The sequence below is a fragment of the Octodon degus genome, unplaced genomic scaffold (genome assembly GCF_000260255.1).
Source record: "Octodon degus isolate 3935 unplaced genomic scaffold, OctDeg1.0 scaffold00236, whole genome shotgun sequence".
NCBI classification, from domain to species: domain Eukaryota; kingdom Metazoa; phylum Chordata; class Mammalia; order Rodentia; family Octodontidae; genus Octodon; species Octodon degus.
In genome coordinates this window covers 2,640,674-2,653,072 of record NW_004524812.1, presented here as the reverse complement: position 1 = coordinate 2,653,072, position 12,399 = coordinate 2,640,674, and the positions used below count along the sequence as shown (strand labels likewise).

Sequence of the window (12,399 nt, the reverse complement as noted above, 5' to 3'; positions counted from 1 at the left end):
GTAGTTAATTACAGGTCCAGGATGGGTAGTCTAGTTAGAGAAGATAAAAACATCAGTAATCAGTCTTTGATCATTCAAGAATTAACTGTTAGGGTTGGCAAGATAGCTCAGCGGCCTAAAGTGCCTGTTTAGGCAAGCACAGGGACCAGGGTTCAATCCCAGACACCACATGCCACACCAGCCCCATGCCCAGGGTGGGCTGAGCTGGCCACGGAGTCCAGGTGTAATGGCTCACACCTGTAATTCCAGTGCTGGGAAGGCTGAAAACAGGATGATCACCATGAGTCCGAGCTGTGTAGTGAGACCCTGTAACAAATACATTTTAAAAAGTAACTTATTTGTATTCCAACTACACACCACACTGATTTTAAGTATTATGTCATAAAGGCAGACTCTACCTTAAATTCTGGGCACTTTAGAGTTGAAACAGTACTTGTTGGATCAAGGAGTTCTTTCTGAAAGAGTAAGGCATGTATGAATGCTGGTTCTGCATCGAGGATTTACATATAAATTTGGTCCTGAGGTAAAGTAAATTTTACACTACATAGGGAAACCACAGACTGACAGATCCAAAAAGCCATGTAGCTGGTACTGTTTGTGGATGCCAGTACTTTTTGTAGACAGTGGGTGAAGGGCAAACATGTTAACCTGACACCTCCCCAGCTAGACTCCTGGTGGCAGTTAGCAACCACTCTTTAAATGGCACCTTTTTAAAAATATGGCTTATGTATAGCTAGCAGGCTAAGTGTTTGGCTAAAAAATTCTGCCTTCTACTAATACTTATGTAGCTGACACAGTGTGATAGAGGACAATCAGGCTATCAAGACCAAAGCTTGAAAACTGGATGTCATCTTCATGGCATCAGCTAAACATGTATGTGAAAGTTTTATCTTCCCATCTAAATGAAACTGGCTGCAAGTGGCCCAGATTCTCCCCCCCAACCATTTCCCCAAAGAGTAAGGCATAATAGAGTGCCTGGCACCAAACAGGCATTCAAATTATTTGTTGAATGAAAACTAGTAGGGAGGGGAATACATTTTAAAGAAGTCCAAAGTGCTTTGATAATACACAAAAATGGAAAACTTGAGATTTCTTTGGTTAAGGGAATATATCTTTCCTAAGAACATTGCCAGTTTCAATATTAATCTGTCAAAGCATACCTGGGCATGGTGGCTCGCGCATATAATCCCAGCATTCAGGAAGCTGAGGCAGGATTGTTGCAAGTTCAAGGCCAGACTGGGTTACAAAGTTAAGGGGCTGGGGAAATAGCTCAGTAGAATAAAGGCCTGAGTTCAATCCCCAGTTGGGGGGGGCGGAGAGAAGGCCAGCCTGGACTGCATAGTGAGATTGTCTCAAAAAGTGTCAAAACACTGAAATTCATGCATGAATAGATTGCCCATGTTTATACAATTGACTATATATGCACCTGTTATCCTTCCCTTGATTTGTCATGAATTAATATTACTACAAATATTCCTGATCAAACAATACATCAAAAAAACCTATTCTCAGCAACCTGTAATGACAATGCCTTTAGTAACATTATTCTTTAAAACCTTACTATTGACTTAAGTTTATAAAGAGCTCTGACTTGAAGAATTTGGCAAGGCACCAAAAATAAAATCAACTTATTTAACAGGACAAGGTGATTTTGGGTTTATTGTGGGAGGACTATGAAGATCTGCCCTTGTAGACTTGTTTCTTTTGGAAATATAAAGAATCCAGCCTACATACATGTAACCATTCTCCAAGATGACTGGAAATTGCATGTACTGCAAACATGTGCTAATAAATTTAAAAAACCACTTTCTGCATGGACTAAAACAAGTGAAATTGAATTTTAAGCTAAAGTAAAATGAATGAATCTGGCTTGTTAGAATGAAGTTTTAAAATTTAAATCACACCACTCTGGGTAAAATCATTTTATTAAATGACCAAAGCACTTCAATTTTTTTGTGATTTGAGGTAAAACCATTAAAACACATCTCACAAGAAAATACAATAACTATTTAACTACAATTACAGAGTTTACAACCTCACTTGTTCACAAAATGCTTTAACAAAGTTATACAACTGTAGAGTCTACTTAAGCTAGGTTTAGCATTAACCAAGAGTACTATCCAAGACCTAGACATTTGATTACTATTTTCCCAGTGGCTATAGTTTTGTAACAACAAAAGGAAACTGTTACTTTATGAATAAAGTTTAAAAACCACTTGACTACTGACGTGCTCTTTCCTCATTCTTCAAGGATGTGAACACAAGCGCTTTGGAAAGCTCACACCTGGTCCTATTCTGTATGCCCCTCTTGCATTTAACATGCTTTTAAATAACCATTACCCTGCTATGAACATGGAGATTGGGAAACCAGTCCTACAACCTTCTTCATGTGTGTAGGGATTTTTCTGCCAAAGCAGTCTTTTAAATGTTCAGGTCTTATTTTGATCTAACTGTATCTTACTGTGTTTGAATGTCTACAGGAGGACAAGGACAACAAAGTGGTCCAGAAACACAGTAATTATTTCCCCTAATTGAGCCTCACATTGAGATTTTTCTCCTGCTACTAGATGGCTATCTTTATACCAAAGCCTTCGGAATACTGCAGATTTGCTTTAGAGGTAGATAAAACAAAAATCATGCAGTTAACTCAATTGAATAAATGGAATTTATTTAGAGAATATCATAACTGCCAAGTTGGTCCTTCATGCTTGATACACATCAAACATTTTTACCTGTTTGTGGAAATATCCGAGTCTTACCTGTCGCTCTGGAAAAAACAAATTTAAATTCAACTTGTAGTAACTATATATAGAAGAAAAACTATTAACATTTGCATTATAGCACTGCAATTCATTTTCTGGGTTTGTGACATACAAACATCTCATGCAGACTAAGACAAGTTAATTTTATCAGTGTCACTAGTGATGTTAAAAAATTTACAACAAGTTCAAACTTCTCTAAATATTGAAATCACCATGTTTTAAAGACGGACTGGTATGTTACAAATGATTCTGAAAAATACAAAAATAGATATGCTTCCACTGAATGCTTTAATCATTTTTTTGGGCATTCTCATCTTTTGGTTCATCTTCGTCTGAGTACACAGTGGGTTCCTCCCCTTCTTTCAGCAGCTTGCCCACATGATGATACTTGACTAGACGTAAAGAAGAAAACACAAGTGGTCAGTCTCACACTTTATGAAAAATCACTACTACATTTCCTTAAAAGTATTTAAGGGCCTATGATATACTTGGCAAAGTGATAGGTTTCTTGAAGGATACAAATGTGTCTAATACCACTGTCTGCCAAAAAGAACTGCAGTTTTGTTTAGAAGACAAAAATATAAAACAGCAGTATCTGGCAATAATCAAAGGAATGTCAAAATGAGTTTTGCATGTAGAAAATACTTAGGAGAATCAGGTCTCATGAGTTAACAAGGGGCACAGAACACTTTATGGAAGGAGGATATGACTTGGAAAATGTGTAAAAGGGTTTGATAAGAGAGATATTTCCTGAAAAAAATATGTACAAAGGCAGACAGGCAAGACTGAACATATCTGAGAGGCAATTAAGAGATCAAGTTGTCAGGCATGTGGAAATAGTAGATAAGGTTTCCCAGTGTGGGAAACATTATGAAAGACCTGAAAGCCAGCCTGAGGAATTTGAACTGAACTTATAGGTAACAAAGGGCATTGCAAGTGTTTTGAGTTCAGGAATGACACAGCAAAATAATGCTGTGATGACAATATTACCACTGTAATATACACAGCAGATTTCAGTAAAGGAAGCCAAGGAACAGGGTGGTCCTGGAGCTAGCATGCAGAGCAAGACGGAAGGAACAAGGGCCAGGAGTAAGGCAGCATCCACAAGGATGGAATGGGAATGAGATACTTGGAAAGAAAACTCAAGACATGAGACAATGAAACCTAGATACCCCATAGACCAAAATGGGGACTGTAGAGAGAGCCACTCTGGAGAGGCATATACAAGAGAGCCACAGCATGGATTGGGAAGTAAACTTAGAACTGGCAAGAAGCAGGTCCATGGAAATCTTTTTAAGATTAAGAGTTCAATTTTAGGAATAGCCACATCATTGGAGTGGGGAAGGAGGCATAGATAGGAAATGAAGTGGTACTTGGGGAGATAGTGAAGGGAAGGAATATAGTCTAGTAAATACAGTAGTAGGAGACAGAATATTTTTCCCAGTGTAATGAAAACACTATAAAAGATGTGGTAATGGACCCAGGAGAGGGCGAGAGATGTTGGAGATACCAGATTTAAGAGTGCAGACAAGAGGCAATAAACCACACCACTGTAGTCTAACCAAAGACCAAGGCTTTTTTTTTGTTTTGTTTTTCTGAATATGGGTAGTAATGAGAGGAGCAACCAACCTGTCTAACCAGGTAAGCAGAGCTGCTTTTGTGAGAAATAATCATTGGGAACAATCCGAACTTCCCTATTTAAACATAGCATAAAGGTCCCTGAATTGCTCAGGACGATGCAAGACAAATAAAAGCTGGGTGGTGCCTGGGAAGCGTGTCTTAAGGGGAATCAAATCCACACCAGCTTTGAGTGGAGTTGAGATGTCACAATAGTTGTGCAGAGCAAGTGTTTAAATGCGGATCACATTTTCCCCACTAATAAAGTCAAGCCCCCAAAATTAGAGCTTTGTGTGCTATTTCATATAACTCATTAATCTCTATGACAAAGGCATTCTTGAGATATAAACATTAGTGATCATGTTTGGTAGTTGAATGTTTTCAAAGCAAAAAGATTTGCCCCTACAATTGGTCCATCTGAGATCCGAATTCAAAAATCAAAGCCATATCTGGCTATTTATTAACCCAGAACTCTCCAAGGTCAGCAGTATTTTCAATGAAAATGGTTGGATATAGCCAGAAGAGCATGTAATATTTAACTGATTGTAAAGAACAGTAAATAGAAAGCATTTTAAATGAAAAATCTGAATTCTCAAGATTTGGATTTAACCCTTCATTTATACCCTTTCTTCAAGATAGCCCATAGTACAAGCTTCTTTTCTTCTCTTTTCTTTTAATGCAGACACCATTGTTGCTGGGCAGACTATAAGAACCATTTGTGGATAAGGCCTATAGCCAGGCTCAATTAGATTCAAAGAGAAGCTGTTTTGCAGAACACAAGTCTCCCATTCTTCAAGAGAGATGTGGGCTGCTTTTAAACCGCAAGCTCTGCAAGCAAGGGCTTATGAAAATCCCTCTTTCTATAGCCAAGAAGGCCACTGTCCTTTTCCCTACATACCCAAATCCTAGTATGGAACCTACACACACACACCTTTGTGCAAAAATTTAAATATCAAAACCAGAGACCCAAATTTTTATAGAGAACAAGCTAAAAATTGGTATGCAATCATAGCAAGTGACTCAGCACTGCTATAATTTTTCAGTCATGAACTTGATCCATCCAAGTTTCAAGACCCTATCAAAAAATAACTTGTCCTGCCGTGAATCTCCATTACTGGTAGAAATTTCATCCAGACCCAATTTTTTAAAAATGCTTACAAGTGAACTGAGAATCCCAGTCACTCAGAGTCTCCTGCTGGGCAGGAGTAAGGTCGGAGAGGTCATCATATTCATCCTTCAGTGCTTCCTTATCCAGGCAAAACGTGGCAAGGCCCCTGGATGCGTCTCTTCCAGCAAAGACTCCATATGGTCCCTCTTTAAAAACAAAATAAACCAAAAACCAGTTTTTTATTCAATAACACATTTCTCAGTGATTTATGCACAGAAAATGCCTTCTTTACCCATCAATACAGAAAGCTCCTTTTTTCCAATATCAAATTTCATTCTGAAACCATACAGTGATGATAATCTGATCATCATATAGGGAACAGTGAAAGATCCTCTGTCATTAAACTATTAAATAACTAAAATTAAGTAAAGATGCTACAGATTTTTAATCTCCTTTGTTTTGCAAGTAACTAATACGAAAGTCATAAACAGTTATTTCAGGGGAGGTAGTAAGGAGTGATCCGAGATAATATAATCCATGGGTTAGGACTCAGTTTAAGGACGTTGAACCTGACTGAAGCCTGCTCTGTTCTAGGCACTTGGGCTAAGCCAGTGAGTTATGATTTCTTAAGATAATTATTAAATGTAGTTGAAAATATTTCCTTATAAATATATTCTGATATTGTTTAATGAATTTAAGGTGTCTTACAGAGATCTTTGGTTGTGAAGCTTAAACATTAACTCATGTCATTTGCAGGAGAAATCATTTTATAAGTTATCAGTAATTAAACAAATCTATCCAAGTTGCAAAACCTTCAGTGTCAATAAATAAAAAACACGAAGGAGATGACTTCATCATTCTGATTTCAGGGGGCTTAAAGAGAAACTGAATATACTAAAATTTTCAGGGAACACAGTTAAATCAATATCTAAAAATAGTTCTATAAAACTCAGAATGTTGATAGATATATTATACTGAACTTTTATCTAAGAGAACAGTGAATCATGCTCTCTGAAAGTAGATGATTAGACTTATTTAAATATTGCACAATTAAATGAAAAAACCTGTACTTTAAACAATGTCTTGTTTTCCCACAAGTACACTGAAAAGCAACCTTGACATTAACAAAGTTCATAGGTAATCAGTATGCCAAGTGTGGGAATGAATTGTTTCAATATTTCATATTGAAACCTCAGTCCTCCAAGAAATTTTTATAAATTAGATGAATTTTATCAATTTTTAAATGCAGTTAAGATTCATCAACTTGTACATGCAATTAAGATAAATTGCATGTACAAGTTGCATTTATCTTGTTTTTAATTATCATATGCTGCCATTTCCATTAAGGATTTAAAAAAATACATTTTTCACAAATATACCCCTTAGAGATGGTAGCACTAGTGTTTGAAAATAGGCAAACTGTATTGGTTTGGACTTCACCATTTCAGAAATTATGGTCAAAGAATAGTTAAGGTCTGCGAGAAGCATTGATTCTTTCACTGCCATGTACATTCCAGAGCAGCTACATGAGCTTTCCTCTGTGCTGCTCATTGTTATATCCCCAGCACCTACAACAGTGCCTTGCGCAGAGCAATAGGCACTAAATAAATGATTTTTAGAAATCCTCTGTAACATGAAGTATTTCCACTGTGACACTGTTGCGTATTCATGGGCCTATTCAACGGTAGGGATTGTAGAGACGAAGAAATTTAACAATGGGCCAGCCTTGTTATTTTTTGGAGGGGAAATCAAGGCCCAGAGAGAACAATGATCTGTACTGGATCACACAGCTGGTTAGTGACCCAAAGAGGACTAGAATGCATGTTGCCTGACTGCAGTTTTGTGCTCTATGCATAGACTGTTGTTCCTCTCTCCAATGACTTTGCAAACTAGAGCCATAACATGTTGCCCGGGCACATGTTTTGACTACTTACGGTTTTGCACCGTAAAACTAAGTATTCACATGATTATGTGTACTGATAATGTGCTACTACGATGACAAGTGTGGTTTTCAAATTATTGTGCAGGTACAAGCCTACAGAAAGCTGATATTCTAAAGCGTTGGCAAGAAAAACCTAAGTGGGAGAGTTCTCGAAGAACCATCCCACATCTGATTTTGATTAGCTGGACTAGGAAAGTAAAACAAAGGAGAGGCTATGACCTCTTTAGCGCAGGGTTCTCTTTCATCTTACACCCCAGTGAAGATGTTATCACATCTCCCGAACTCCCCATGTTTAGAGGACTCCATGTTGGAAAATTCAAATCTTCCTCCTTTCCATAAAGCAGGACTTTCCAAATCTGGCTGCTTCTCAAATTCGCCAGCGGAAGCCTGTTCAAATGCAGATTCCTGATCCTCCCCAAGAGGCCTATTTGTGCTTCTGGCTGCTTAGGCCAGGAATCTGTATTTTTCCTCAAGTGCATCAGGGGCTTCTGATAAGCAACTACTTTTGGAAAACCCCATCTTTAAGGATCCGTTCAAGCCGGCTCCTTCCAGCAGCTCAGGCGCCATCTAGCCATCCTTCGTTTCCCCTCTGGTTGGCTCTTCCTGAAATCCCCTCCCAGCAGCCTTCGTACTCCTACCCCTTTTGTCTCTCGATTCTCCCACTCTCCTTCTCTCTCCATTTTTAATCTTTTTTGTTTGTTTTTGGTTCTTGATCTCCTGTTATAGATGAAATATGGCATTACCTATTAGCTTGCCATGGTACTATTGTCCACCACATTCAGCATTTATTCCTTTTTTTTTAGGCAACTCCTATCCCCCTACTGGGCCTCCCTGGTTCACCTTGCAGCCTTTCCCCAACACTCCACCCCACAGAACGCACACACACATACCAAAAACAGGCCACACACATATCTGACACATGCCACATTCCAAGCGCAAGCGCGCACACACCCCAAACCACATTCCCTCAACATGCGCACTGCGCATGCACACAGGCCTCCCCCCCCCCCGCACAATATTTCTACCTGCTGCTAATCCCAGTCGCCTCTTTCGCTCTCACACTTACATTCTGCCAAGGCCACTCCGGGAGTAAGGGGCCTTCGTGTCTCCTCTAAGTCTGGATCTACCCACTTCCAGGCTTCCCCCTTGAGACACCTTCATTCCCTTTCTCACATCTGATACCGCTATCTCTTTTCTGGACCCCGCAAAGCTGTAACCTTCTTAAACTCCCCCCCTCCCCCCACTGCGCTCCGGTGTGTCCCCTCCTCGGGCCTCCTCGAAGTCCCACTCCGCCTCCCCTGGCTTCAGCGCCCCAGCCTTCTTCCTCCACCCCCATCCCAGTGCTAGAGCACAGGCTGGGAAATCTGTGTGCCCCACTGTCCCACGGCCCTTCTGGAGTTCCTCTGGTGCTCTGCCTGCCGGGCTAGCCGCCCCGCCACAACCTCCCATCTTACGCCTTGGAGCGGGCCCTCCCTCCTCTGGGGGGCGCCCCGCTCCCCCTCTCTCCTGTCAGGCCCAGCTCCATGCTGGGCCCCTTCTTTTGTCTCTGTACCCCCCTCGCCGGCCGCCCTACCGGGCCCGTAGAACTTGCGGCCTTTGGTCACGTCGAACACTTTGCCATTGATGGCCATGAGTATGCGCGGGTCCTGGACACCGTCAAAACGCCGCAGCTCAGCCGGGGTGAAGTCACGCCGCTTGAGGCGGGGAAGTGGGGGCGGCTCGTCGTCGTCGTTGTCGCCGCTGGCCCCCGGCTGATCCCCGCGCACGATCTTGTAGAGCAGGAAGATGCAGAGGCTGAGCAGGAGCAGGTTGAGCGGCGACGTGAAAATTTCGTGCAGCAGCCCGCCGCCCTCCAGCTCGTTCAGCTCGGCGCCGGTCGCCACCACATCCTCGGCAGCCATGATCTCTGGAGCAAAGGTTTGGCCGACTAGGCTGAGCTCCGGAACTCGCTGCTTTCTCCTCCCTCTCAGCGAGCTAGACGCGCGGAGCTGAGCGACAGACAGACCAGAGCTGGTGGGGAGGAGGCGGGGCCTGGGGCGGAGCCTCACAGGCCCCGCCCCCCGACCGCCTGACTGCTCTGCCCAGCTTAAGGCCTCTGTCCCAGACTCAATTCCTGCCACCCCTAGGCCCTGGATCCTGGTTCCCCTCCCCCCGGCCGGCCTGCCCTCCATTGCCGCTGAGTAGAAGCCTCCTCTCCTTTCACCGTGCGAGGCCTTTGCCCCAACCTCACGCCACCATCGCAACTGGGCAATGCTGTGTAAATCCCTCCTCCACACCACACTCCTCGTTTGCTCTGCGCATTCGACCAGTGGGCAAGCCTTGACTTAGCCGGCCTTCTAGGCTCCTAGCCGACCACCTATTGCACACCCAAGGCAACTGTATTTCTCTCGCTTCACGCTTCCTGTGTGAACCCTCCTTCGTTCCCCTGCCCCTCCATCGCCTTTGTAGGAAACTCACTTTCCACCTTATAGATTCATTTTCACCTTGGGAGCGCCCATCTTCTGACCTGTCCTGTACTGTCCCCCACATGATGTGGGCCACACTCCCCACAGAGTAGCTAAAGCCACTAAAATAGGCCTGTCAATAGCTCAGTATCTGAGGGATCATCCAACTCACCTTAGGGTCTCAAAAAATAAACCCTTTTGCAATCACTGATTTGTTGATTTGCATCAGCATGTGACATTCTCTTGTTGAACATTTTTCTCCCTCAGACTTATGTCCAAAGTTTCTTTGGCAGCATTCTGCTATTTGAAGCCTGTCAGAGTACCCTCGGTGGTCACAACTACCCTAGCGCTCAGACAGGCGAGGGTCTGGACACACCAAGCTTGGAGCTTGGATCCCTCCTTTGCTAGGTAATTTATCTGGCCTTTGATCTGCTAACAGTTGACACTCGAGCGTATCTACGGAGGAAGGGTTGTCTCTCCCATTCAGAGGTCAAATCTGGATTTTCCTTTTATTGTAGCACGGAGAAGGAAGCAGAAGAAAGGACAGAGAGAGGGAAAAATAATTAAAACCAAGCCATGCACACATCTGTAGCCCAGAGCAGTACTTTTCCATCAAGGGTTCTGTTCACTTGCACATAATTTACTCCCCTTCTCAACATGCAAGGGACTTGAAGAAAGAATTGGCTTCTTACCTCAGAATTCTAAAAATTTCTGGCCAAAACAGCTTTTGTTCTTGCCCCTCCCCATCTTCTCAAATCATTTAAAAGTGTAATGAGCCAAACAATCTCTTTATCAAACCCACGCATTTTTTTCCCACAGCTAAATTTAGGATTAGCTGAAAAGGCCCCTTCCAAATAGATTATGAAACCTCTTCAGTTTAATCATGGGGAAACAGGCTCAAATTGAGGGCATTGAGCTGTACTTAGAATTTCATTATTTCTTTTTAAAAAACTGCACAAACATTTATAAAAACCAACAAACATGGAGAAATATTTTCATTTGCAGATAATAGGACAAAATATCCTTCAAGAACATATTTTACCTGATAAGAAAATCCTTAAGATTCTATTCCGGGGGGCCGGGGAGATGGCTCAGTAGAATAAGCACTTGCCTGGCAATCGCAAGTGTCTGAGTTCAATCCCCGGTTTGGAAAAAAAAAAAAAAAAGATTCTATTCCGAATGGACAAAATAGGAACAAGTATTTCACAAGTGGGCTTACCTATGACGAATAAGCCCAGGAAAAGTTCAATCTTGCTAGTGTAAAAGAAAAACATGGAGATACCAAGGTTGCCTATGGAAATCCTACAGGAAACAAAAAAATAAGAGTATGGGGCCAGGGAGATAATTCAGTGGCACAGCGCCTACCTGGCAAGTGCAAGGTCCTGAGTGGGAATCCCCATACCACTAAACAAAACAAAATATAAGAATGAGGCAAAAAAAAAAAAAGAATGTGGCAAGAGTCTCATATACTGTTGGGTAGGGAGTAGATGTTATATAAACTTTGGTTAGCCATAAAAATTCTAGTTACTAATTTTACATCTGGACATCTATTTGACCTAGTAATTCCACTTCTAAAAATCCTTCCCAAGGAACTCAGAATGGAGATAACATTTTCACTATTAAGATACTCATCATAGATTCATTTTTAATATACAAAAATAGAAAATAACTCAAATGTTCAACTTCAAATAAAATGACTAATCCACTTTGATTATACAAAACCATACACTGGGCATCCAAATATTATAATAATGTGGGAAAATGCTTATATTTTCATCTTAGGAGAAAAAAACAGGACACAAAACTATATTTAGTGTGAATTCAACTGTTGGAAAATGCATAAAAGGAAGCCTGAAAAGAAACATGCTAAAATGTTCATTTTTGTGACTATTCGTTTCTTTATGCTTTTCTATGTTTTCCACAATAAGTATATGCCACTTTAAGCTTGGGGAAAATGGTTTATATTTACCTTTCTGGAAAGAATGTAGGAAGAAACTGGGCATGGTGGTGCGTGCCTTTAATCTTAATGTGCCAGCTGAGGCAGAGAAACCTCAAATTTGAGCCCAGCCTAATTTTTTTAAATAATTTTATGAGAAACAAATAGCAATGAGACAGTTTCAAAACCGATTAGTAGGACATTTTCAATACTTAATACATTGCACATTGTTTCTTATTGGTTATTCATAGTACAAGATGCAGACATTATATCCTGTCCACAAACAATATTAGAAAAAATCTTTCTATTTGTTGAATTAAGAGAATGTAGCTGTATAGTTATCACAACTATTTTGAATATACACATACAAAATGCTTCTTCATTTGTATTCCCTTTTTTTGCTTAGTTTTATCAGAAAAGGATATTCCGGAGTGTGTGGGAGAGCTTCCTGCTACCCTGCGCTGGTGGGACCAGTCCCAGCCCAGGCGCAGCCTGGGCCAGACCCTCTCCCACCCCATTGGGACGCCCCCCACCACTCCGCAGCACCTCCCCCATCCCACCCGCAGAGTAGGAATTTCTGGCGAGTTCCG

At 41.5% G+C, this 12,399-nt stretch overlaps 1 protein-coding gene across 1 annotated transcript; it reads right to left on the bottom strand.

The window, feature by feature from the left end:
• Window positions 1-1,907: 1,907 nt before the first annotated feature.
• On the bottom strand, window positions 1,908-9,439 carry Pgrmc1 (progesterone receptor membrane component 1). The gene is made up of 3 exons (XM_004645691.2): window positions 9,003-9,439; window positions 5,538-5,693; window positions 1,908-3,154 (listed from the first exon to the last, which is right to left on the bottom strand). Exons 1-3 carry the CDS (start codon window positions 9,328-9,330, stop codon window positions 3,051-3,053), a joined length of 588 nt encoding a protein of 195 aa, XP_004645748.1. The 5' UTR covers window positions 9,331-9,439; the 3' UTR covers window positions 1,908-3,050.
• Window positions 9,440-12,399: the final 2,960 nt, after the last annotated feature.

Excerpts from the sequence above, each read along its gene's own strand:
- Pgrmc1 (XM_004645691.2), bottom strand. The coding sequence starts at position 9,330 with ATGGCTGCCGAGGATGTGGTGGCGACCGGCGCCGAGCTGAACGAGCTG. Across the intron at positions 5,694-9,002 it reads CCGCAAGTTCTACGGGCCCG|AGGGACCATATGGAGTCTTT; the intron begins GTAGGGCGGCCG and ends TTGTTTTTAAAG. Across the intron at positions 3,155-5,537 it reads CTGGGATTCTCAGTTCACTT|TCAAGTATCATCATGTGGGC; the intron begins GTAAGCATTTTT and ends CTTTACGTCTAG.